We start from the raw sequence: 26,389 nt of genomic DNA on the forward strand, positions 1-26,389 counted from the left end.
TACGATGATGCACTTGGGGAAGGGTTCGATTGAAGTCTAAAACGTCACCGGCTTTTTATGCTAAACTTTTTTTTTTTCCTCGAAAAATACTCAGGAAAAGCAACACCTGCGCACGCACGTCTGCGCACTTACGGACACGGCACCCCATCAACGGGGAAGCTGCGCGCTAGTAGAGGGGTGAGGACGCCGTTCTAGACTTCTTTGCCGTGTCTCTGTTCCTTACGCTCCTGCTACTTTATAGTCGTTCACCGGCTCCCAGTCACCTCGTTCCATCTCTTCCTAAAAGGCGATTATTACGCGCCCTTGTCTCCCACGAGCCTATACCACCACTTCCGAGGCTTAGGACACCTCCGAGGGCTACTTAACGGACCCTTCCTGTCATGTTTCCTTATCCGTGCACCAACCCCGTCCCCGTCAGCTAGTACTCGGGTCGCCAGCCCTGGGCCGCTGCCCGTGTGAGGAGGTTCCCGAGCAGCGCGACGCTCGGAGCGCCGGGGTGGCCCTGACCCGGACCCTGCGCCGGAAGCGCGCATGCGGAAGTCGGCCCGCCGGAGCGCTGCTCGCCCGGAACGCGGCCCCCCGCCCCGCCCCGTCCCGCCCGGAAACAGCCCGCTGCGCTCGCGGCGCCCGCACTGAGCATGTGCACGCGGTGCCGCGCATGCCCCGTCGAGGCCCGCTTCGGTTTCTGCCGCGGGGCCCGCGGCGTCTCCTAGCGCAACCGGAACTAGCCGTTGCGGGCCGGCCTTCGCGGCGCTCGGGCCTTGAGGTGATCTCCGAGCCGCTCGGCCTCCTTCCTCGTCGTCCCCTCGGCTCGGCCGCCCTCTTCTCACAGCCGCCGGCATGAGCGCCCGGCCGCCCGCGTCGCCGCCAGCGCCAGGCCCACGGTTGCTACTGCTGTCGCTGCTCCTGCTGGGGACGGCCCCAGGCCCGCGCCCGGGCAGCGCCTTCTACCTGCCGGGGCTGGCGCCGGTCAACTTCTGCACGGAAGAGAAGAAGAGCAACGAGTGCAAGGTGGGCGAGGCCGGGCGGGCGGGCGGGCGCGGGTCCGGGCCCGGAGGGGGCGTAGCGGTGGGTGGGGTCGCCTCGCGGGCGGCGGCGGCGCGGGCTTGCTCCTGCCGGCCGCTCTCCCCGGGCCCCGGCGGCGGGCCGAGCGCCCTTGGGCCGGCCTGCACGCAGGTACGGGGTGACCTGCTGCCGCTTGGGGCGCGCCCAGCCGAGCGACAACTTCCAGCAACTCCATTTCATTGTACTTTTCCTGGAACTCCTGGTGACGACGGTTTATTCTCCAGGACTTTGATAGCTAACCTCAAGATTAGCAGTTGATTACTTAACCTGTGCATTTTGGCATAGTCCAACCCTCGTCGAGACACTAACCCCTGGCCTTCAAACGTTGTTAGAGAGGAAACTGTAAAAGATGTCAGAGACTCCCCTCAGACGAGTTTCTCCGCACTGTTCTAAACACTTCAAAGAAGCACACAGCAGGAGAAAGAACCCATCTTGAAAATGTTGGCCTGGTAGGACATCCGCCCACACACTTCAGTTTTCCAGCTGATGGCAGCTTTTCTAAGGTATAGAGCGAGCATCACAGTACACCATTATTTCGTTAAGTTACGGAAGCTTAACCATTTCGAGGATCGATGGTGTCCTTGAAATCGTTAACTTTTAACAGTTCAAATAATAGTTAAGAAGACGTTTACACTCTGTAAATAGGCTTATTTACGAAATTCTTAAAGCTGGTGTTTATTTTATGACCGTTAGCTTTGCCGCAGTTGTGAGTTTTGAGGTTGCTTTAGAGCGTAGGGAGGCTATTAAAGTTTTCATGGCACTCTGTCGTTCTCTGTAGGTTTGCCGGCTTTTCTCGGCTGTGTTGACGTGTCACATCGGTTTTAAAAAGAAGCAAAGGAGTCTGTCTCTCTAACAGTGCCTGGGAATGTGGAGGATTCACTCAGGCTCACAGTCCATCAGGGTTTCCTACCCGGCAGAGCACAAGTTCTGCCTCTTCATGGACACTTCACACCCTAAGTGAGATCCAGTCTTGCAGAAACACTGCATTTTTCCGTTAGCTATTTCAGTAGCCAACCTTTACAAACGAGTACTTGGCCATGCCATGCACAGCAACTGTGTTGTGTTCATAAAATAAGCCGAGGAACTGTTTTGGGAGTCTTCCTGGGAAGCTGCCAAGGAGGCCATTGGAGGTGGCGAGATGGCAGACGTGTGTGAGGCCTGCAAGCTCGGTGGTTTAAGTGTTCTGGAAAGTTTTCAGGTCTTTTGAGGTTTTTAACTTTGATAGGTGTGGGGGTAAAATAGGCCAGACATCATATTTCGGGATGTTTGGACTTGGATCTTTGTTCTCAGTTACTCTGTTGGTCAGTAGGAAGAGCAGTGGGTTGCCCTCCCCTTGCCCCCGGCCCCACCAGCTGGTGGGAGGACTTAGTAACCAGTTCGGGTAAACTGCGTGTTCACCAGCACCCCTTCCTTCTCTTCTGAACAGAGACTTTTTAAGATTTTATTTATTTATTTTATGCATATTAGTGCCCTAAGGGCAGTAGAGGGTGTAGATGGTTGTGAGCCACCCTGTGGGTGCTGGGAACTGAACTCAGGACCTCTGGAAGAGCAGACAGTGCTCTTAACCACTGAGCCATTTCTCCAGCCCCTGAACAGAAATTTACTTCACAGTTTGGGAGGCTAGGATAGCCAAGATTTGGGTGCCCACAGATAGAGTCTGGTGAGGGCTCATTTTCTTCCTGGTGCATATGTGTGCGTGTCTTCTTGTGGTGGAAGGGATGAAAGAGCTTCTTGAGCTCATGTTTTTGAGGACAGGACGAGTTACTCATGAGTGCTCTGGCCCCCAGGACCTGGGCATCCCTAAAAGGCTTTCTTTCATGGTGCCGTTACCTGAGGGTCTGCTGTTTTCACGGAGGAACCGGGGAGGGAGAGCCAAAGTGTTCAGACCCTAGCAATGCACATTTCCTAAGGAACAGAAAGGACTTCCTTTAAAAGTCAGTCAGAAATGATGGAGAGGTCTTTCTACTATTTCTTTTCTGGTTCTTTCCCACCTCTAGAACAAGGGTAGTCATGTTGCTTCTGTGTTCCCCTTGAAAGTGTTTTGATTTCTCAGAGGAAGCATGGTCTTTGTACTGATGGAGTGCAGAATGAAGCAAGTATCCTCAGTGTAATGTATGCGGCATAGTCCGCCCTCATCCTGTATTAACTCAGTATGGATATTGAGAGACTGAGGATTTGGCTATTTTGTAACCGGGCATACCTTTAATCCCAGCACTCTGGAGGCAGAGGTAAACTCGTTTTCCTCCAGCCTGGTCTGCGTAATGAGTTCCAGGACAGCCGAGACTATGTAAAGAAACATTGTCTCAAAAACAACAACAAAGTTTTATATTTAATTTCCTAACAGAGAAATGGGAGTCAATTGAACACTAAATCCTGTCCTAACTTCTGAATTATAATCTTAGCCTTCATAAATACTGAGTTTTTGTGGTTTATTCTTTTTTAACATAGTACTATGTTTAACATAATAGCCTGTGCATATATTTAAATATCTGTGTTGACATGAATGTGCATTCTTGTCTTGTTAAGAGACGGGAGCCTTATTCTTAACAGTGTACTTTCTGTGAAGCCATTTAGTTTGTTGGGCAGTTAGATTGGTTCCAGTTTTTGTTTTTTTTTTCTCTCTGCTGTAATGAGAATACATTTAGCAGGAATTACTTGTGCGTTCTTTTTTTTTTTTTTTTTTTAGATATATTTTATTTTTAACTGTGTGTCTGTGTGTAGATGCTTGAGTGTAGGTGCCCATGGAGGGCAGAGGTGTCAGATTCTTTGGAGCTGGAGTTACAGGTAATTAGCCACCAGATAAGTGAGTGGATGCTGGGAATTGAGCTCAGGTCCCATAGAAGAGCAGTGCTTGCTCAAATGACTGAGCCATCTCTTCAGCTCCTATTTGTATATTCTTTTTTTTTTTTTTTAAGTTTTCTTTATTTTTTAAATTATCTTTTACAGTCTATTCACTTTGTACCGGTTGTAGGCCCTCCCTCGTCTTCTGCTGGTCCCACCCCCCATTTCTATAATCTTAAGTGTAAATTTAATTTTGTTTTCTGTGTGTGAGTGTTTCGCCTGTATCTGTGTATTGCGTGTGCCTTGTGCCCAGGAAGTTCTTATCGAATATCTTAGAACTGGAGTTGAACAACTTGTTAGAGCCATGTAGATGCTGGATACCTGGATCCTCTGGAAGAGCAGCTATGGTTTTACCTGCTAGCACATCTAGTGAGTGAGTGAGGGTGGGTGCGTGCGTGCGTCCGTGCGTCCGTGCGTCACACGCGCGTGCGTGTGTCGCGCGCTCCTGTTCCTCTGCAGCTGGAGTGTGGAGGTAGCTGTGAGCCTCTGGAGTAAGGAGGGAGCTGTGAGCCTCTGGAGTGAGCTGAAACCAGAGTCAGGTCCTGCTTGAGCAGCGTCCTAACACTAATGTGCGTTTCTTGGCTCCTTGGGTCGGGCTGTTGAGAGGGGACCTTGCTCTCCTGAGCTCAGTTATAACCTGTTTCTAGTGCTGGGATTATGGGAGTGACCTGCTACCAGGTCCGCTTAGTTACATGCTTCAGACCCATGTGATAACACCTTTTCATTTGTTGGAGTGTTGGGGATTTGGAAATGCTAGGCCGCTGCTGTACCACTGAGCTGCAGCTCGGTTCCCGAGAGCGTCTTCCTGCAAAGCCTTCAGTGCTGTTGAGGTGTCTGCACCTTTGTCAGTTGTTAATGCCATCACCGAGGGACGTGTGGCTGTATGACTAGGTCAAACCTGGTCAGAGTGAGCAGACCCACACAGGTCCCACTTAGTATAAAAGTTTTGACTCTCCAGGTTGGGATTTAGCTCAGTGGTTTGGTCCTCAGATCTGGGGAAAAAAAGACAAAAATTTTGACTGTCAGCTGCTGTGTGGGGCTTAGCTTTGGCCCCGGTTGCAAATGGACTGAGAGGCTTGTAGTGTCTAATCATGAGGAGAGTGACAGCTCTCTTTCACGCTCTGTCAAATATTTGGCTCTTCAATTCAGTTCAGACCTGAGAACTAAATGTAAATAGCACAAGTTCTCAAAACATTGGACCCTTTTTTACTGCGTAATAGAGGGTTCATGGTCTAAGGGGAAGGAGTAAAATTTTCTTTCCTGGGGCTAGCAGGGTGGCTCAGCTGGTACAGACGCCTGTCCCCAGCCGAATGGAGTGGCGCACGCCTTTAACCCTCGCACTTGGGTGGCAGAGGCAGGCAGATGTCTGTGAGTTTGAGGCTAGCCTGGTAGCGAGTTCTAGGACTACAGAGAGGCCCTATCTCGAAAAACACTTGCCAGCAAGCCTGACGATCTGCATTCCATCTCTGTGACCCACGTGGGAGAGAACCTACCCCAAAAAGGTATCCTTTGACCTCCACATGCACACCATGGCATGTGCGAATGTGTGTACGTGTACACACACACACACACACACACACACACACACACACACACACACACACGAGACAGATTAATGTAAAAGAAAAAAATTGAGATTGTCTTTGTTGTGCTGTAGAGAAAAACGGCCAGCTCTGCCCCCTAGTGGCTGACAAGAGCAGAGCTCAAATGCATTAGTTTAGCAGCCCTGATAAAATGAAAGCTTAGTCATACTATTAACCTTCCTTTCTTGGTAGTTATTTTTAGAAGCGTTTCATAAACTGTGTCTGTTATTTTAGGAGCAGTTGCCTTCAAACATGGACTGAGTAAGATGGTAAGAGTTCAGCCAAGAAGCAGATAAGCCCAGGATTGCTGGTGATCCACAGCTCTGCCTCCTCACCACTCTGGGCGTCCTGGGCATTCCTCTCCTGCTTCCTGGGGACCGAGACTTCCAGAAGTGATGTGTTAGTCCAAAAAGAAGTTGTAGGTCTGTTAAAAAAATTTGAAATAGTCAGATTTTTGGTTTTTTTCTGTTGGGGGTGTTTTTAGACAGGGTCTTGTGTAGTCCAAGCTGGCCTTGAGCTCCTGACCTTCCCTTCCCCAGCTCCTGAGCTCTAGATTGCATGTGCTTGGCATCACACCTGGGTCAGTGGTCAGGTTTATATTCTATTTTTGGATGCAGCCTAAAACTGAAAACTGGTAGTTTTCAGAGGTATGAGAGTCCTGAATAAAAAGATCATCTTTCTGAACAACAAAACACTCCCAACTTTTGTTGTAACCTGAGTTCCTGTTTAACAACTTCCTAAGATTCTTTTTTGTCACGTCCATATTATGTCAATCCTGACTTCCTCGAGTCAGCCTCACTGTGGACGTCTCTAACATTAGGCAGTGGCTCTTGTTAGCTTTCCCCTTTTATATTTGTTGTGTTGGATGTTAGACGCTTTTGAGACTGCCCTTGTATACAGAGTTGTTCTCTTCTCTCGGGCCCTTTTCTCCTTGTAGCTGTCAGGTGTGGCAGATGGGATAGTGGAGAAAGCAGAGAACAGGGCCGTAGAGGAACCCCATAGCACTACATAGCACTAGAGCTTGACTGTGTGTCTGAAACACTGAAGCAGTTGGGACCACAGCTAGGCCTGAGTGACAGAGACTAAAATATGAGCTTGGAAGGAGGACTTAGAAGGGATGGTGTCTTCCTTGCCAAACTTAATGGGAAAGGTTAAGTGTTTGGTCCCACCTTCCTTCCTGGGTAAGTTTTCTTTCTCTCTCCCAGTGTCTAGTGCAGCTCCTAACCTAAAAGTGAGATTTGTAAAACTTTGCTGATCCTCTGTAGGCTCATCGAGTCAAGGCAGGCTCTTCAGTGTGCTCTTGGCATGTGGGGTCGATGGATAGAAGCAGGTACTCGGGTGCTCACATGCTTGCTGTGTGCCTTGTGGGGAGAGTCGTCTCCTGTGTTAGTGTGAGGTTAGACTCGGTCCTGCTTTGGCCATGCGATGTAGGGTCCTGCGGTTTAAATGTCTGGTGTTCAGTTTTGTGTGTGTACTTGTGGTAACATGGCCAGAGATAGTGTGAATGTGGGTGCAGGATCAGGAGTTCAAGATATTCTTCAGCTGAGTTCAAGGGCAGCTTGGGCTCCATAAGGCTTGTAGAAAATATTAAAAATGGTGGGCTAAATAATGTTTATTATCAAAAGCCTATAGTTATCACGGTGGTATTATCTAACCCGCTATCATAAGCGATAAAAGACATAGACACCTGGTAGATTTTAGAAAAGCCTTATTGTTTTGTTTTTCGAGATGAGGTTTCTCTGTGTGGCCTTGGCTGTCCTGGACTTGCTTAGTAGGCCAGGCTGCCCTCGAGCAGAGCTCCGATTGCCTCTGACTCCCCGAGTGAGGGGTCTTAAAGGTGCCCAGATCAAAAAGCCTTAAATAAAATGAAAGCCCCAGATGGGCAGATACTTCCACCTAAGCTGTCTTGTTATCTCCCAGCCCCCATCCCATGCCATCTGCTGAAGTCATTCCTGTCTGGGCTACTTCCCATCCATAATTCCGTAAATACCTGCTTGTGCTCATCTGGGATGCTTCTCCGTCCATGCCAGCCCACCCATGTGCTTCTTTCCACACTGTCCCACAGAGCCTGTGCTTCCTCCTTTCTCCTGCCTGTGTCTCCCATGATCCTTCTGTCCCATCATCTCTGCCCCCCCTTCTCTCTTGACCACAAGCCAGGGCACCCAAAACTCCGCCTCCCTCTCCTCTGCCCTGCCCAGGTGTAGACCCTTCCTAATTAGCCAGTCAACTTTCGGTTAGGTAGAGCGAGGCTTACACAAGGACAGGGACATGTGATAATGTGTCTGGGCAGTAGCCTGATCTCGGGAGCAAAATAATAACCATCAAATATAAAGCACCAGGCCATGCTGTTACATGAGACCCTGCCTTTAAAAAAAGATTTTAACACCTCTGTTTTTTATTAGCATAGTTAATTATATAGAATATAGGCTTTTCTTCTTTTTCTTTGGACAGGCTCTCACTGTGCCTCTGCTAGCCTGAAGCTAGTGGAACAGGCTGGCCTCTTAAGTCCCACAGTCCCCCTCTGCCTCCCAAGCACTGGAATTTAAGGTGTGCCCTCTCACACCCAGCCACAAAGGCTTTTTATAGTTGTATATAACGTACATAACATTTTCACTCATGTATATAATACATTTTCATCATACTTACCCCATCTTACACCCGTTACCCAGTCGTCACTCATTACAGTGCTTGCTGATTTAATAAGAAAATTACACCCCACAGAGGCTCAGTGCCTCTCCCTAACGTACACAGACATGACTGCACCACAGGCATGCAGGGTCTGCAGAGGCCAGAGGAGGGCGTTGGATTCCGCCGGAGCAGGGGTTAGAGATGGTTGGGGGCCATCATGGGGCTTCTGCAAGAGTCCTGGCTGTCCTGGAACTCTCTGTGTCGACCAGGCTGGCCTGGAGCTCCCAGAGAGCCACCTGCCTCTGCTTCCTGAGTTCTGGGGTTAAAGGCATGCACCAACACACCTGGTTTAGGATTTATTTTTTATGTTAAAAATGACAAGCACCCTGACTCATGAATATGCAAATTTGCCTTTTATTTTCAGTAATTGGCATGATTGTATTATGCCAAATAATTATTTTATCAATTTAATGATTTAATTAATTAATTAGTTTGTTTTGATTATTTATTTATTTTGCAGGCAGGGTTTCTCTGTGTAGCCTTGCCTGTCCTGGACACGCTTTGTAAACCAGGCTGACCTCATATGGAGCTGTCTGCCTCTGCCTCCCTGGGTGCTGGGATTAAAGGTGCACGCCTGGCTGTAAGCTTGATTTCTAAGGTGGTTTTAAACTGGAATATAAAGAAAGGTCTGGGCAGGCTTGAGGGAGTGGGTAGCTGTTGGATGGCGGGCAGTGTTTTTAGGACTGGCACCTGAGGCTAATTAAGGTGTTAATGCAAAATAAAATGTTTTAACTAACTGGTACTGTTAGGTCTGTAATAAATGTAATGTTAATAGTAATATAATGTCAGAAGACTTTTTAAAGTTACATGAGAGTCCTGGCATGATGTACACCTGTAACCCAGGATGGGGGGGGCAGGACACTCAAGGTCAAGTCCAACCTGGGCTGCATGGGACCCTGTTCCAGAAATAAAATAAAAGTTATATGAGAGTAAAATGGAGTCCATTAAGTTTGCGGGACTAAATAAAGTAAATTCATTGGGTCTTGGGCAAGTTTAGGAAGAATATTTGAAAAGAAGTACCATATCCTTGAGGATGAGCACTCAGCCTTAGGTGTAGCGCACAGGAGAGAGGTGAGTATCTTTGAAGACACAGAGAGGCTACTGAAAAATAGCATTGCCATTCTATTCTAGGACACTTTGAGGTTTGACCTTGAGTTTTGCTGTAGCGAACGTGATGACATGTCTGCTAAGAGCGTTGCTAGAGTGTAAAGTCCCAAGAAAACCAGCTGTCATAATAAAGATAGGTAACTGAAAAGAGTGCAGCTTTTCCGTTTTCAAAGAAGACACCAGAGGGGAGGAAACGGGGACAGGAAGTGGGACATGGTGGTGCAGGCACTTGAAGAACGTTAAACAGTGTCTAAAAATGAGGCATACAGGTAAACTAGTCCAGCCCAGCTCACTGCTTGGTCTTGGAGGGCACTCAAGCTACAAATTGTGTTTTCATTTTTAGGTGGTTGGGGAAGAAAGAATATTATTTAGTAATGACAGAAGATTGCATGAACATCTGTTTCTTAGTCATCCAGCTTGGTAGACTGACAGCATGTCCTCAGCTACCAGTTGTCGAGGCTGTGCTTACACTAGAGGGACAGAGCTGGTGGACCCTCCAGGGCCAAAGTGTTCACTGGAGGGAAAGTTCAAAACCTCCAGGGTGGACTAAAGTGAGAGTTGGGTTTTTTTGGGAACAGAAAGACTGTAGTGACTGGAGTGAAAATGCTAAGTATATAAAGAGATTATTTATACATGATAGTCTGTTCCTTGGCTGTCCAGTTTGGAAGCCATCAGAGACCACTTACACAGGTTCTGAACTGAGTATTTCAGCTGTGCTAACTGACGGCATGCTGAGTAGCCCGCTAGTACAAGCTAGGTGCCCAGTAGCCTCGGCTGCCAAAGCCCTGCCACATCCAGCAGTGCAGATGAAGCATCCCTCATTGAAGCTGCGTTGGGCTTTGCTGCACAGCACTGAGCTCTTAGCTTTAACCTTGGCCATGTCGCTGGTGAAGCTTCTCAAAAACGGCTAGAAGCCATGATTATCATGTTCAGTCTTCAGATGAGAACACCGAGACACAGTTGGAAAGGACCCTGCCTAGACACCCAGCTCGAGTCAGTGTGAGGACTGAGCCTGGCGGGCCAGCTTCCCGGAACAAGGTTGAAAAGGGTGTGCTTACAGACAGCGAGCAACTTGCAGTATGTCGCAGCCTGAGCTGTGAGGCTGCAGACATAGGCCATCATAAAATATGACGCCTCATTCCTCAGGAGGAGCCTGCAGCTGGAAACTGGACCTCCCCGGCTTTACTAGACCTCAGTTAGAGTATTTGAATTCAGGTGTGTTTTCATGACAGTCTTAGAGAAAGTTATTTTCACTGAGTAGGCCATGAACTGAGAGAGCCAACTGCCTCTGCCTCGAAGTCCTGGGATTTAATGAGGTTTTGTTGTTTTGATTTTTTTCCTTAAGTAGAAGTGTAGAGTTTGCCTGTGAAGCGGTTCACACCGCTGACGGTGTCTTTAGGAGTTTAGGATGAGCACAGTGATTTTATTATACTCTATCTGTTTGTGGAGTCAATCTTTTTGTCTGTACTTTAGTAGTGTGTTAGGCACTGTTTAGATACTTTAGAAATGGCAGGCAGTAATCTAACATAGCTCTACAAGATAATTACCACCATTTTGCAGATGAGGAAACACAAGAGGAAACTGACATGTTAAATAATTTGGCCTAAATCATAGTACATAGTTGATCATACAAGGTTTGGAACCCACGCAGTCTGGCCTACAGTCTCTACCCTGTTATGCTGTGTTTTACTTTTACTCTGCTGCCAGTGTGCTTAACTGTTAGTTTAATGTCTAATTTTTTCTTATTATTAGTAGGGGACAGGCAAGTGTGTAGAATCCAGGGACAGTTAGTAGGAGTGGGTTTTCTCCTTCTTCCCCTGGGATCCGGACATTGAATTCAGGTTGTCGGGCTCACATAGCAGGACAGGAGCTTCTACCTGCTGACCTGTCCTATCAGCCCTGCTGGACTGTTTAAATTGCACGTTGCATGTTGTGTCTTGCTTTTGGGAGGCGGGTGCTAACAGGTATCGAATACTGGTGAGATCAGAATGGCATTGTGGTTATGTTGCTCTTGGCAGCTTCTTGATCTCATCCACAGGCAGCCACAGCAGTTTTAACACCGTGAAGACACTTGTCCCAACTAATTAGCTTAAATCTTGTTTAGCACCAAAAGTATTTCAGAACACAAATGGCTTACTGGAAAACTTTAGTAGGAAGTTGAGTCAGCTTTTCTCCCTCACCTTTGTGTTGACCTGTCCTTGTAAACTTGTTTACTGTGACTGCTTGTAGTGTGCCATTCTCAGATTGATCCCAGCTGCCCCTCCAGAGTTAGACCATGTGCTTGTCTATCCACGAAGAGTGCACGTGTGCAGGGCTTATATTCACTGTGTGGTTGATTGAGAAAACTCCAACCAGTGTGGCAGCTTTTTGTTTTGTTTTGCTTTTTGTTGGTTTTTCGAGACAGGGTTTCTCTGTAGCCCTGGCTGTCTCGGACTTCACTTGTAGACCAGGCTGGCCTCGAACTCACAGAGATGTCCATGCTTCTATCTCTGGTGCTAGGATTAAAGGTGTGCACTACCATTGTCCAGCACAATTAATTACTTTTCTTTTCTTTTTTTTTTTTTTTTTTTGTTTGAAAAATGTATATTTATTGAGACAAGGTCTCTGGTTGTGCTGTCACAGAAATTACTTTGTAAGAGATATACTTTATTTGGAATTATGTGCATATGTGCGCATGCGCCCTGAGAGGCCAAAAGAGGGCATCCCATCCTCTGGAGCTGCAGATACAGGTGGCTTGGGCTGAACTGCAAGGTACTGTGAACTGAACTCTGCTTCTCCTCGAGAGCAGTGCACCCTCTTAACCACCTCTTCATCCCTAAAAATAGAAATTGCTCTTGTGCTATAGAATGTTGTAATGAATTTGGAAGTTAGCATTTTAAAAACAGTGCAATAATGCTTCAGAATATATTTAATATTTTAGAAAGTTCATAATTTCAAGAGTGTTAGAAATATTGGAGACATTTGCATCTGTAAAGGTTATATAGGAGAATAGTTCAATAGTTCAAGCGTGTAACATTTTCTTCAGTTCCAAGCATGACCTGTGTCTGACTTCAGGGTTCATGTTCTAATTCTGTGCTTCCTCATTTCAGGCTGAGATAGAACTGTTTGTTAACCGGCTTGATTCAGTGGAATCTGTTCTTCCTTATGAATATACAGCGTAAGTTTCCCAGCTTGGTTTTATATAATCTCTTATGTGACTTAGAGAATTTTGTATATAGAACTCTATTCATTTCTTAAGTAATAAGGCATGAAGATTGGGTGAGATGATGGAAACAGGGTCTCTCACTCTTGTTGGGGGTTGTTCTAATGCTGGCCCTCAAGATCTACTTAAACCTATCCTTGTTGTGTAAACCTGCCTAAGTCATTATATCTGTTTGGTTGATTAAACAGCCTATACCCCTGCAGGGCAGAATAGGGTAGGCGTGGCTGAGGGTTCCTGGCCTTCGGGTTCAGGAGGATCAGGTGAATAGGAAGAGAGGAGGAAGGAGGACACCACGATGGGTTAGGTGGAGAAGGAACCATGTGGGTGAGGAGGAAGGACTCCAATAATGGCATGTAAAGGCCTAGATGAAGAGTAAAAGCAAGTATTTATAAGATTATAGATGGAAGATGATCCAGTGAGGAGGATGAAGGCGGACGGCATTGGATGGGGGTTGGGAGATGAACGGTGAGGATATTGAGACAGCGTAGGTGAAAATCTGCCCTGCCCTGGGTAAATAAGGCAATTTAAAACACACCAGGTGTCTGTGTCTTACTATTTGTGGTAGTGGTTGGATAGTGCCGCCAGTGTGGCTTAGGCCACATTCTAGCCGACACTCATATATTTACAACACTCCGTCCTGGCTGGTTCAGGCTCTGGGCAAGTCTGTCTCAAGTCTGACATGCACATGCACGCACACATATAAATTCTGCACGGAAAAATGAACTCTTCTTTTTGTGTTGCTTTGTGGTATAACAGATGCATCAAGTAAAGATTTTCCTTTTTTTATCTGACTAAAAAATGTAATTTTGTTCTCCTTAAATTTTTATTTATATGTGTGGGTGCTTTGCCAGCCTGCCTGTCTCCCCACATACATGCCTAGTGTTGGGGCAGAAGAAGGCATCAGATGCCCTGGAACTGGAGTACAGGTGGCTGTGAGCCACCATGTTGATCCTGGGGCTTGAACCCAGGTCCAGAGAAAGAGCTAAGCCATCTCTTCAGCCCGTCCTGTACATTTTAAAGAGAATTCTGTTTCATGTTGTCCCCAGAAAGAACCACTATTTTGCCTGTGAGGCATATTTTTTTGTGAATATTTGAATGTGTATAACCATACTGTGTAGTTTTGTTTTAAACACAGGTAGGATTTGCGCGTTGTGTCTCTTATATCTTTCATGTCAATATGCAGTCTTCATAGTCTTTTTGGTAACTTGCAGGGATTATGGATAGGCCAATTTTTGACTAATTATTTACTTATAAGCATTTCATTTTCAGATTCTTATAGTTATTTTCTCATGTGTGAGGTGTGTTTGCGGAGTCAGTGTTCTCCTTCCACCTTCACTCCACTTAGTCGATAGGAAGGAGGTTGTCAGGCTTGTGCAGGAAATACTTTACCCAGTGAGCCATTCTCGGGCCTTCCAGGGCCTGGCTTTTGTTGTTTGTTGTCTTGTGAAGTGTGCTGCATGAAGCCCTGTAGTGTTTAAGTGCTGGGTTACGGATTGTTGTTACATACTTCCTGGATTCTTAATGACTCCAATTTCTGTGTTGCTCAGAGTTTGAAAGGACAGTGTTTGCTATACAGAAAAGCATATGCAAAGGATATTACCCATGAGACTCTCTGCATAAGTGTATCTAAGAAAGTCAGCCAACTCATAGCTTTAGAGCCTTTTCTAGGGTGGTTAAGGAGTCAGTGTGTCTACTTGAACCTCTCTCCCCATTAGGAAAACTCTGGATCCGTTCCCTCTAGGAGATGAAGTGATTGGAGGGCAGCATAGCCCCAGTATTTTGTCTTTGAAATTCACCTTCCTCTTAAGAATCCCACTGTCCTGCCTGTCGCCATTACGATGCTACTCACATACTTCCACATCATTCCGTGGTGAGCGCCCATAGTTTTCTGTGGCAACATTGAGTTTGAGCTGTCACACTGAAACACAGCTTCACTGAAGCTGACTGTAACACGCAGGAATTACAGAAGAGGATCGTAAGGTGACTGTGCTTCCCCACCATTCTGAGTTCTCATAGTGCATGGATGAGTCAGTACCATACCTGTGAGGTAGGAATAAAACTGGTACATCTTCTGGAAATGCCATCTTATTGAAAGGTTTGGATTAAGACGTTATAACGTTATAATCCTGAAGAATGAGGATATGTTATAAATGACTTCATAGTTAAACTTCACAAGAATAAGGTACAATGTGTAAATTTTTAAATCCTTAGAGATATATAATGTAGAATGTTCGTGGCTCTGATGGGAACTGTGATGCCTGGGACTTAAATATGGGCACATTTCCTCATGAGAAGAGCTACTAAAATGAGGCCTCTTTCAGGCCTGGCCAGTGACTCTTACTTTGCTGCTGCTTTGTGTGTTTAAATGCCCATGTTCTTTCCTCAGGTTTGATTTCTGTCAAGCTTCAGAAGGAAAGCGCCCATCTGAAAATCTCGGCCAAGTATTATTCGGGGAAAGAATTGAACCTTCACCATATAAGGTTTGTATTTAGTGTTAAATAAAAATTATTTAGTTATAGTTTTGGAGGTTTCTTTTTTTGTTTTTGTTTTGAGAACTGTCTCAAATAACTTGGATCTCACAGGTAAGGAACAATTCCTTTCTTTTGCACCAGGAATAATTTATTTCTTTTCTTTTTATATGAAAGTATATTTTATTTGTATAGGTATTTTGCCAGCATATAAGTCTGTGCAACACTTGTGTGCCTGATGCCCACAGGGACCCTTGGAATTGGAGTCACAGGTGGTTGTGGGCTGCTGTGCTAGTGCTGGGAATCAAACCCTGCTCCTCTGGAAGAGTACCCAGTGCCCTTTACCACTGAGACATCTTTCCAGCCCCAGTAGTAATTTTTTAGAGCCACGATGTAGAAAGACCCTCTCCCTCTTACAGTCATTGAGAGGTTTGTCTTAATGAGCTCTCACAGGGCTGTTTCTGTGGTATAGTGTGTGCCTTCCCTCTGCCTAGCACTAGTTTCCAGACCTGACAAGCCTGTCTCTGTCACTTGCTGTCTATTTCCTTTTCTTTTTGAACAGTGTGTAGATTTCCTCTGTCCTCAAATGGGCTTCTCTGTTGGTATTTTGAGGAGATTTTAAAATTTAATTTTTAATCTTGGTTTATTTAGTTTATCTTTCTGTTTGAATTATTAAAAAGTATTTTTGAGGAATGGGATATAGCTCATTTGGTACAGTGGTTTGTTGTTTTGTTTTGTTTTTTACCAAGGACAATGGCCTGGGGCCTCTTCCTCAGTACCACAGAACCACGTGTGGTAGCACAGGACTGTAATCCCAGAACTCAGGGGTTGGAGGCAGGAAGTGTGAGTGTCCTCAGCTGCTTAGTGGGCTGGGCCAGCCTGGATCTACCTGAGATCTGTCTCAAAAATGAAAACAGTGTATTTGAAACAGCGCTCCTTTTTCTTTCTTTCTTTCTTTCTTTTTTTTTTAGGACACTAGTTAAATAAAACTGCAAACAATGTCAGCTGTTCTTGTCAATATATGTACTTCATCATTTCTTGTAATTATCTCCCTTTTAGCTTGTCTTCCCATATGAAGCAATCCTTTGCTCATTTTATATGTGCTCTCTACTGTACAAAGGGCATTTGACCACTTGCAGAAAAATTAAGGAAGTTTATGATCATAACATCACTATATAAATAAGTGGTGTGGAAGAATGTAAAATGAAAATTAAGTCTCTCTTCTCCAGTAGTTTTACTTGTTCTTTTTAACTTTTCCTGGAGATTTCTACACACCTACAAGTTGATATACATATAGTTGACTTCCTTATGGTTTACTGTATTTTGCACTTTGCATTATTCCCTGTCTTTGCTTTCATCAATCCTGCTTCCATCAGGCATCTGACCCTGCTAGAACTTTCCCCATAATGGCCATTATTGGCTCCAAGGGGTTCTTTTCCAGCCCACAGTGGCTTCTCCGGGCTTCCCATTCTTCCCTCTTGCGGCTTCCACTCTACCGCTAGTGACCTGGTCTCCTCTTCGCTAAGCACTTTGTCTCTCTCAGCACTTTATTACATGGAGCGTCTGTCCAGCTAATCCCTGAGCCTGCATTGTTCCTGATAGCCATCTCACACTCTCTCAGTCCATAACCTATTCTGTGAAGTCCTAGAGGCAGAAAGATATAATCGTTGTATAAGTTTAATCCGTTAAGTTTTTACAAGTTTTTTAAATTTTATGTGAATGGGTGTTTTTGCTTGTATGCATGTTTGTACAGTGGCTATAGGACCAGAAAATGACACTGGGTCCTCTGGAACTGGTTACAGGTTTATGTTAGCTGCCGTATGGGGGCTGGGAACCAAACCTGGGTCGTCTGGAAGAGCAGCCAGTGCTCTTAACAACTGAGCCATCTCTCTAGCCTCTACAGGCTCATTTTTGATCATAAATCTGTCCACTTCACATATTCTAATCTGAAAGTCTATGCTAAAAAAAAAAAAAAAAAAAAAAATCAGTGGTTTTAAATTATTTTGAAAGATAGTTGAAGACCTTATGGAATGAAGTCACTGCAGGGAGAAGTCAGTGTGTCTGTATAGAAAGCATCAAGCAACGTTCCCTATTATGAGTTTCTTTGAGCAATTATTTTGATGGTAATTGTATTAATTTTCTAGTAGAGGGTTATCGCCAAGTATATCTGTGAAATTGTACACACAACTTAAGTATTCCAGTGGTGGCTCATGCCTTTAATCCCAGCGCTCGGGAGGCAGAGGCAGGTGGATCTCTGCTGCCAGGATCTTTTGTTGCCAGGGACAGGCAGCCTTTGGTACAAGAGTAAACCAAGAAAGCCAGGAAAAGACAGTTACTGCCTCTAGTGCAGACTCATTCTTGACATTTTAACGATATGTAAGACTCTTGGGTCCTGGGACTTTTCAGATTTAGTCCCTTATGCTGAGAGTTGAGGTGAAAGAGCAGAAGGATGTTTAAATAGAGAAAGATGTGCATTTTCACATTGACCTTTTTTCCCTTGCCTAGGTAATCTGGAAGAGGGGGGCAGGCTATGGGGACACACTGCTGGAGGCAACTCATGAATGCTAAGTCAAGGGTGTGGAGATAGATAGGGTCCTCTCTCTCTCTCCTCTGCTGGCTCCCTCGCAGCTAGCAGGGCACACAGGAGACTTCCATAAATGTACCGGACGTCTTTTCATGTGGGCGTGGATGGCCGTGGTCTGTCTGAGGACTGCACATTTCCTGTTTACCAACCCCTCTCTAGAGGGATGCTAAGGTTTCTTCCAGTTTGGAGTGGGTCCCAGTTATGAATATGCTCATAGCGCTGCGCTCTTGCAGCTCTGCGCTTTTGGTCAGCCTGAGTTTCGCTCTCCTTGTGGCTTCCTTTTGCTGTTCACTGCTCCCTTTGCAGACTCTGAGACCAGAATGCACTTTGGCTCCTCCCACCCCCAGATGTCACATTAACACTTTCTCACATTGAACAGGAACTTTTAGGATCAAGGTCTGTGGTAAACAGGGAACAGTGTCATAGATGCCTGTCAGGTTGCTAAGGGGCAGTTCCAGGTCATCCTGGGATACGTAGCAAGTTCTTATCCCCCAAACCAAAGTGTTAGGTTCTTCACTTCCCAAGTGTATTTTCACCCTATTCAAATCTGCAGTAAAAGCAGAGTGAAAACCAGTAGCCGAGGAGACTCCACGTCTGACATCTGCTTTGCCGCCTTTTTTCTGTGACATCTGTTTAGGTCAGGAAGAGTGCAGCATCACACACTGAGGATTATAAAACCTCACTCACGTCCAAGCACTCATTCCTTTGATCACTGGAGGATAAGCTCTCATCAGCTTGGAGCTTACCATAATCACCCACTATGGGGCATGTCAGGAGTGCAGTCAGGGTTTATAGCCATCCACATAGGACTTGGTGCTGCTTTATGCTCAGGGAGGAGATTCTGAAGTAGCAGCTTCTTAAAGTCAGCCTGTTTTTTAAAAGTAGAGCCAAGAGAATTAGCTGAGGAACATGATGTAGGATGGGGTTTTGGTTTCCTAAGGAGGAAAAAGAGAAAAGGGGTGAGCAGAAGAGTACATTTGGGACATGGAAGTATAAGGCATCTTGTGCACTCTTGTGGTTACTGTGGTACCTGCACACTGCACACACACGGGCTCACACCCGGGCACACAATACAGATTAGAGGTGTGTATTTTATAATGTGGAGAATGGTAGAGCAAGAGATCGCCCCGCCACCACATACATGCACATGGCGCTCCTGCATGTGTCTGTGCACACACCGCACATGCAGAGAAAAATTAAGTAAAAATAGGACAACATTGGCCTTGTGTGTCATAAAGGGGAGGAGTTTCCTTGACATCTAATAACATTTTAATGATTTAAAATAGTTTCCAGGTAAACATAAGGAAAGGAACATTGTATAGCTCAACTTTCTTGGGTCATACCCTGATTGGCATTTCTTAATTTGTGTCTTTTATGCCTTGGTTTTTCTAATCTGTAAAATGTGATGAAGAAGGCCACGGTTATCCAGTTGTTGGGTGGAATACATGATCCTTGAGGAATATAAAGTATAGCGAACATAGGGAGCATTGCGAGAGTGTTAGCCCTTGCTGATTATCAGATGGCGGGGCTGGAGAGGTGCTCAGTTGATAAAGTGACTGCCACATCAAAGTTGGGGCGGGAACACATGGACCTGTAGTCCCAGCTGTGGAGCATGGAAGCAGGAGGAACCTGGAGCTGTGAGTCAGTGAGAGCCAGGTTCAATGACAGAACCTGTTTGAGAACTAGAGTGGAGAGCAATACAAGAGTGTCTGCATGGCCTGTGGCCTCCATATGCTGCACACATGTAAAACACACACACACTCCCTCCACTCTCTCCCTGTGTCCTTTGGTCTTTTGTTTTCCTGGACAGTTGAGTTGATTTAGTTAGGCAGTCACCACAGTGTAAGACTTACTATTGTCTGCTGAGAACAGGGGTAATGTCTCTCCGTATTCAGGTTTGACCTTTGTGTTTCTGATTGTCTCATGAGTACTTTTGTGCTGCTACTTTTCACTTTTTAAAGGCGAGCCTTAAGGTTCAAAATAATGGTGCAAATACTGTTTTAGATGGATAGAGGTAGTGATGTGAAAACTAAACTGTTGGCTGACAGGTGGCAGCAGTGGGCTACACTTAACATTCACCATCAAAAACAAACAAGCAAATCCACACACAAAACATCAGCTGATGGATTGCCACTTGGCTAGTGTGGGGCTGTGGGTAGATAACAGATACAGAAGCAGACCACCAGCCAGCTATTGGTGTGTCTACAGAGATCCTGGCATTTGGGAGGCTTAGGTAGAAAGATCTTGAGTTTGAGGCCAAACTGCAACATAATAAGACTTGTTTCAGAACAAAAAGGTGACAAGTCAAGTACACTATCTAGAAAGGAAGCATTTTGTTTTGTTTTTTGGGAGAGGGATTCTCTGTAGCCCTGGCTGTCCTAAACTCTGTAGACCTGGAATTGTGTAGACAGGTGAAACCACCTGCCTCTGCCTCTCGATGAAAGGCGCATGCCACCACCTCCTGGCTAAACGTAATTTTTGAAGGTAAAAATTATTATAGTTTATTTACCTCGTTGATGCGTCACAGCTTCCTGAGAGTACAAAGGTGTTTGTACGGGGGATGTTTTTGCTGTTTTTGTGCTGGAGGTCGAGCCAGAGTTTCGGTTTCCGTGCTCTGCAGTTTGCTCTGCTCCCCACCCTCCAGGCTAGAGAGCAGCATTTTCAAAACCAAGACTTAACTGCTCCCGGGAATAATAATAGGGTCATCATGAACCTGGTACTAAAATGTTCTGGGAATGTCATGGGAATTAAATTCTGGACTCGATTGGAGGAAACTCTAGTTTTTAAGTTTGGTTTTTAAAATAATTACTAATTTTTAATGTACCTTTTTTAGAAATAGAATCCTGAAAATTAGCAGTCTCATACTTGAGTAAAGGGTCATGTTCACTTTGATTTTAGATGTTCCAATATGACATTGTGCTGAGTCTTCTAGGGGACATTAGGGCCACTTGATTGATTGATACCTGTCCACTTGGATGCTAGCACAGAAACCTTGGGTCCTTGTCATTAGAAGCCATGACCTCCAGAAAGTTTGGAACATTCCTGTGGGGAAACTTCTCTATCTTCTATTTCTTCTAGATCCCATTTACATGTAGAAGATAAATTGAAGACATCAGAACAGAAAAGAAAAACTTGTGATAAGAAAAGTTGCAGACTTCCTTTATAGAGAAATGGATTGAAGGTTCAGTGTAATTGAGTGAGCTGTGATGGATTTTAGGTGTTAATCGCCAATGTTGATGACTTATAAAACTGTTATCTTAAGAAGAACTTGTGTCTTCATGTCTTTTTTGGGTATTTATTAATGTACCTTCTTCTTTCTTTTTATACAGTTTACATTTAATAAGATGGAAACCTGTAAGCTCGTTTGTACGAAAACATACAATACAGAGAAGGCTGAAGACAAACAAAAGTTAGACTTCTTGAAAAAAAGCATGCTCCTGAACTATCAGCATCACTGGTGAGACAGGTTCAGCAGCTGGGGATTTTAAGATGAAATTTCTGTTTCAGTGTCTATAGAAATGAAATCGTAAGTTGCATAAAAAGAGCAATTAACTGCCTTCTGTTGGTGCCAGAGCATGACTTAAAGTGCTTACATACTTGATTGTGTCAGGTTGGTCGTGTGTAGTTAACATGGGAGTAAGGTCATGCTGTGGGGAAGAGCTGAATCAGTCTTCTAGGTTCTGTGGGCCAAGAAAAGGAGCATTAACAAAGCGAATCTATTGTTTGTAAGTAGCACCTTCTTTTTGTCAAGACAGGGTGTCTCTGTGTAATAGAGGCTGTCCTGGATTCACTTTGTAGACCAGGTTGGCCTGGAACTCACAGAGATCTGTCTGCCTCTGCCTCTGCCTCTGCCTCTGCTAGAATTAAAGGCGTGCGCCACCACGCCCAGCTAAGTAGCATCTTCTTACAGGTCAGTCTACTTCATGTTCTGTAACCATGAGGCAACATTAATAAGTTTCTTCCCAATTTGTGTGGAAATAAAAAATCGGGTAGTTTTGTTCTTAAATAGTATATACTTGTTATCCAGTGTTCAAACATCAATACTTTAAAAGCTCTCCAACTCCACCTCTTCAAGATAATTGTGCTTGCACATGCCTGTGTCCCATGTAGGTTTATGGTATGTTTACATTTTTCCTTTATAGGGATCAAGGTACTACTGGTAACTACCATTCTTTTTTGTTCATTCCTTGGGTGTCATGTTGGAAAGTTTATACACTCCTAGGAAAATGAGGAGTTCAGACTTGGGGTACCATGGCTGGTATTCCTCCACACTTGTCAGCTCAGTTCCTCTGTGCCAAACTCAGAGCAAAGGAAGACAGTGGTGGAGCACATGCCAGTTTATGAGCTGGTTGGTCATTGAACTAAGTGTTCTTAGATATGCAGGGCTGAGTGCAGAAAGACGGAAGTGGTGTTGGCCGGAGTGAGCCTGGTGCCCCATGTGAGAGGCTCTGGTAGTTCCTGGTACCAAGCGCTCTACTGCCTAATACAATTGTACACAGAGGTAATTGCCACATCAGTGGGAGCCATCTTTTCTTGGTTGTTCTCCTTCAAATTATTCTCAATACTTAAAAGATTATTTGAAGTTCTCCTCTTATATTTGTTTCATATATTTGTTTTACTTCCGTCTATTCTAACAGTGGCTCATTTGTTGAATGAACGAGGACAAACTTCTCAGGCCTATGGTTATTTTAACTCTCTCTGGTACCATTTTGTTCTGAGAGTACTGTTTAGACTCTGGGTCCTGGCAATAATGGAAGCAAAGACTAAGGGTGTGTTCTGGTGGCACAGTGTTGACTGACATATGCAAGGCCCGTGGCTCTATCCCAGCACTGCTGGGATAGGTCAGAGAGATAACAGAACCATTTATTCCTTAGCAGCTCTGTACAGGAAGGTACCTGAAAATCTTTAGTTAATCTTGCAACTAGTCTAGGTCCAATTTTAATTTTAGGGAGTGTTAATAAGAAGAAAACCAAGTTAAGGTAGTTTCCAAAATTAGAAGGACTTCGCTAATAAAGCTTCCTAAGCAGTTTGTAAAGGCAGCTGCAGAAAATGGCTCAGCTTTAAAAAGTCAACTGGAAAAGTGCTGGTAAATAATAGTTTTTGCCGTTGAATTGGGAAAGTTTATCACTTCAAATCTGCGTCATGAAGAGGAATTTGGAGACTGGTAATTCTATTCTAGACTTTAGTCCTTGAGCCCCAGGTCACTCTGTTTTGTAAACATTGATTCTCGGTGGTTTTACTGAAACTGAGTTGAGTATATTTCTACTCTAGAAGGTTTATACTACATGACTTTAAGCAGAACTGGCAGAAATAAATGTGTCTCTCAGAATTTTAAAAATGCTCAGAAGTATTGAATTCTTATGCAATCTTGCTATGAAAGTTATACATTGCATTTCATTTATTCTGCCAAGCTGCTTTAGGGAGGCTGTGGTAATTTTTCTAAATTACTAAGCAAAGCAATGTATGCTTAGAGAAAACATTGGTCAAGTGGTACAGAAAAATATTAACTAGCAAGTCAGGGTCCTGTAGCACCCCAGCTGTTTGCTCTGCCGTCCCTTCCCGGGAAGCACTGTCTGTCAGGTAGGTTTTCCCATTTCTGCGTTTGTGGCTATGTGAAAGGGTGGCTGTTAGAACATAGAAAAGCGGACGTTGTGTACTGATGATTGCTTATTTGAGGACATACTAGGCATTCTCCTGGCCAGATGTCTCTGTAGATCTCTATTTTATATGTTTCTATAGTTGTATGAATTCTCGGATGTGAATGGTGATTTTTTTTTTTTTTTTTTTTTTTTGTCTTTGTAGAACATTGTAACTGAACATAAATTCTTCCTCCTTGCTATAGAGAAAGGTTAATGGGATATAGTGTTCTTACTTGAGTAATTTTCTATTTTGACTTGGGTCATTAAAAATGGGTTTGAGCTCTTTGGGGCTGACTTTATCCGTAGCCAGAGCAGCTCCATCATTCTAGAGCCTGCTTTTGATCCCAGCGCTGGTACCAGAACTCCCTTCAGCTGTTCAGTCCTGTCCCTCTGCTTTCTGCCTAAGGTTGTAAGTCAGTGAGTGTGTACAGGTATCACTGCCGACCACAAACAGGGCCTCACTCATGCTGAGCAAGCACTGTTCCACAGAGCCACACCCCAGCCCTGTGTGATGTTTAAATGGAATCACACCCAGCTAGTTGCTCTCCTCATCGTAGATCCATGACACAGAACCTCTAGGCTGCAGCTGATGGGATGGAGAGGGATTTTGAAGATAACTAGCACATTTAACTGTAGGTCCTACCAGCTCATCAAGGAGAGAGGTGTGCAGTTCTCACACCTGCGCACTTCTTGTTACTATAAATCTGCTGTGTTCACACAGCAGAACTTTATTGCCGAGTTTCATTCCTCTTGGCCACATTTTAGTTACTCCAGTCTAACCAAGAACTTTTATGACTAAATTAATAGGAAAGTGAGTCTTTAGAGTAAGGTATTGGTGGCAGGGTTTCACACAGAGGCCTGGGTTAGAGGGAGGATGTTCCCTGTATACTGGAAGGGGCTCCTTCTGGTAGAAAGCTGAGACTGGTCACCCCACTTGGATTCCACCTGCACATCCTTTTGCACTGTGGTGAATTGGAAATAGGGTTGAATTTTTAGAAATTAAATACTGCTTCCTGGCATGGGAAAGCAGTAATTTTAAGTGATATTCTTTAAGTTTTCTTAGATTTATCTCAAAGGATTTCTCTTTCTGTTTAGTACATTTTAGTACTTGAAATAGCTGTTAACATCAAGGTATTAAGTAAATTACAAATAAGTAAAATTTTGTTTTTAAAACCCTAATTGCCCCCAACTTCCTTATTGCAACTAGAACGCTAAGTTTTGGGTGGAGTTTTCTTTCTACGGCAGGCATAGAGACATTTTATATCTCCTTTCTGCGCTCACTGCTTATAGTTCATTCTGTCTAGAGCAGCTGACTATTTAGTTTCCCACAAAACTCTTGAATTATTTATATAGCATTGTTTTATGTTTCTAATATTTTATAACGTTAATCTTTGGGGTGTAATGGTAAACAGCTTAATAGTATAGGTGGTTCTAAGATTTGGTACATGGAGTGCTATTAAGTAGCACTTAAATATGACAAGACATGTTTTATTAGGTCATTAACATATACCTTGTGTGAACGTAGAATCATAATTTTACTTCCTAGGGCACACATTAATTAAAAAATAAAACATGCCCTGGGGTGTAGTCGTATGACTGCAATACAGCTAGTGTATTGGCTAGTTTTTTATTTTGTTTCCTGCAGTGTGTTCTAAGCTTAGGGGACCACATGCTCAGACTCTAATGTAGTTTCACAGTGCTACAGAAGTTCATTATTCTTTTAATGCTTTTTGCAATAAACTTTGAAAGATTTGGTGTTCTCTTGCTTTATAGCAATGTTTCTTTTTATAAATCACTTGGATTAAAAAAAAAAAAAAGACTGTAATTTCTACTTGTTTTCCTTGCCCTTTAGTTAAATTTTATCTTACAGTTCTATTCTTTGCTTTTCTGTTGTGTCACTGTAATAGTCGTCATTTATATCTACCTAAACAGCTCCCAAGGAACCAGATACGTTGCTTTGCACCTATTTCAAGCTTCAAGGGCTCTGCCGAAGGTAAAAGTTGTACTCAGGTGCCTAGATGATGTCATTAAACTCACAGCTGAAGCAGGCTAGTGTATAGAACTCCTTTTCTACATGCATTTGTAGTTTTAAAGCCTCAGAAGTTTTGTCCTTACTGCAGTGTGTCATAGGTCTCGTCAAAACCTTGTGAACACTGGAGTCTTAGGACGGAGAGCTCACATGTTGTAGGGTGAGGGCGCTGACTTGTACAGCGCTTCTTAGCTGTGCTCATTAGCTTCTCTCCTAACCGACTTCTCCTTCCGTGCGCAGGATTGTGGATAACATGCCTGTTACATGGTGTTACGATGTTGAAGATGGCCAGAGGTTCTGCAACCCTGGATTTCCTATCGGCTGTTACATCACAGACCAAGGCCATGCCAAAGATGCCTGTGTTATTAGTGTAAGTCCATGGCGAACTTGGCGCTGCTCTTTAGGAGGATTTGATCTTTGAACAGAGCTGTCACAAGCGCAGAATGAATACAGATACATGTTTTCAAGTACAGTCCCTAGATCTTAAACTTAAGGCAGATGAATATTGTGCAGATTTAACTCCAGAATTAAAATACAGATTCAGTCCAACGTTTACAGTCTCTTTCTTGTGTTAAGGTCTGTGTTAAGGACTAACTAAGCCTTTGTTCTGACTCACTCAAACTTTACACTCTGGGGCTGGGAGGATGTTCACTTCTTAAGAGCTTGTGGAGAAGACCTGAATTTGAGGGTTGGTGCCCATGTCAGCTGGTTCACAAAAGCCTGGCACTCCAGCTCCAGGTGACCTGGTGCCCTCTGCTGTCCTGCAGGGTGACTGGCACTCAAGACACACATACACTTACAGCACTAAAATACATTTATTTTAAGGGCTGACGCATGGCTCGGAGGTTAGCAGCATGAACTGCTCTTGCAGGGACTTGAGCTTGAGTCCTAGCTGGCTTACAACCCCTCGAGCTCAGGGGAACCCGCGCCTGTTTCCTGCACGGGCAGACAGCCACTGTGCAGGTAATTAAACAAAAATACACACACACATTAAGTTTTGGAGACAGAGTCTCAACCAGGTAGCCCTACCTGTCCTGGAGCTTGCTGTATAGACCAGAATGGTCTCAGATCTGCTTGTCTCTGCTGCTGAGTGCTGGGATTAAAGGCATGTGCCACCGTGCCCACACTAAAAATAAATCTTTTATAAAGATTTTTTTTTTTTTTTTTTCATTAAAAAAGTTAG

At 44.5% G+C, this 26,389-nt stretch overlaps 1 protein-coding gene across 1 annotated transcript in view; it reads left to right on the forward strand.

Annotated features, from left to right (window-relative positions):
* Positions 1 to 630: 630 nt before the first annotated feature.
* The window catches only part of Tm9sf2 (transmembrane 9 superfamily member 2), a 48,166-nt gene continuing 22,407 nt past the window's right edge, over positions 631 to 26,389 (forward strand). Inside the window, exons 1-5 of the mRNA XM_055609716.1 lie at positions 631 to 1,011; positions 12,374 to 12,441; positions 14,873 to 14,966; positions 20,868 to 20,995; positions 25,447 to 25,576. Coding sequence (XP_055465691.1) covers positions 841 to 1,011; positions 12,374 to 12,441; positions 14,873 to 14,966; positions 20,868 to 20,995; positions 25,447 to 25,576 — 591 coding nt within the window. The 5' untranslated portion in view covers positions 631 to 840. The remainder of the gene's footprint in view (positions 1,012 to 12,373; positions 12,442 to 14,872; positions 14,967 to 20,867; positions 20,996 to 25,446; positions 25,577 to 26,389) is intronic.

Source organism: Psammomys obesus, unplaced genomic scaffold (assembly GCF_907164565.1).
Source record: "Psammomys obesus unplaced genomic scaffold, mPsaObe1.curated_primary_1811, whole genome shotgun sequence".
Lineage (NCBI taxonomy): Eukaryota > Metazoa > Chordata > Mammalia > Rodentia > Muridae > Psammomys > Psammomys obesus.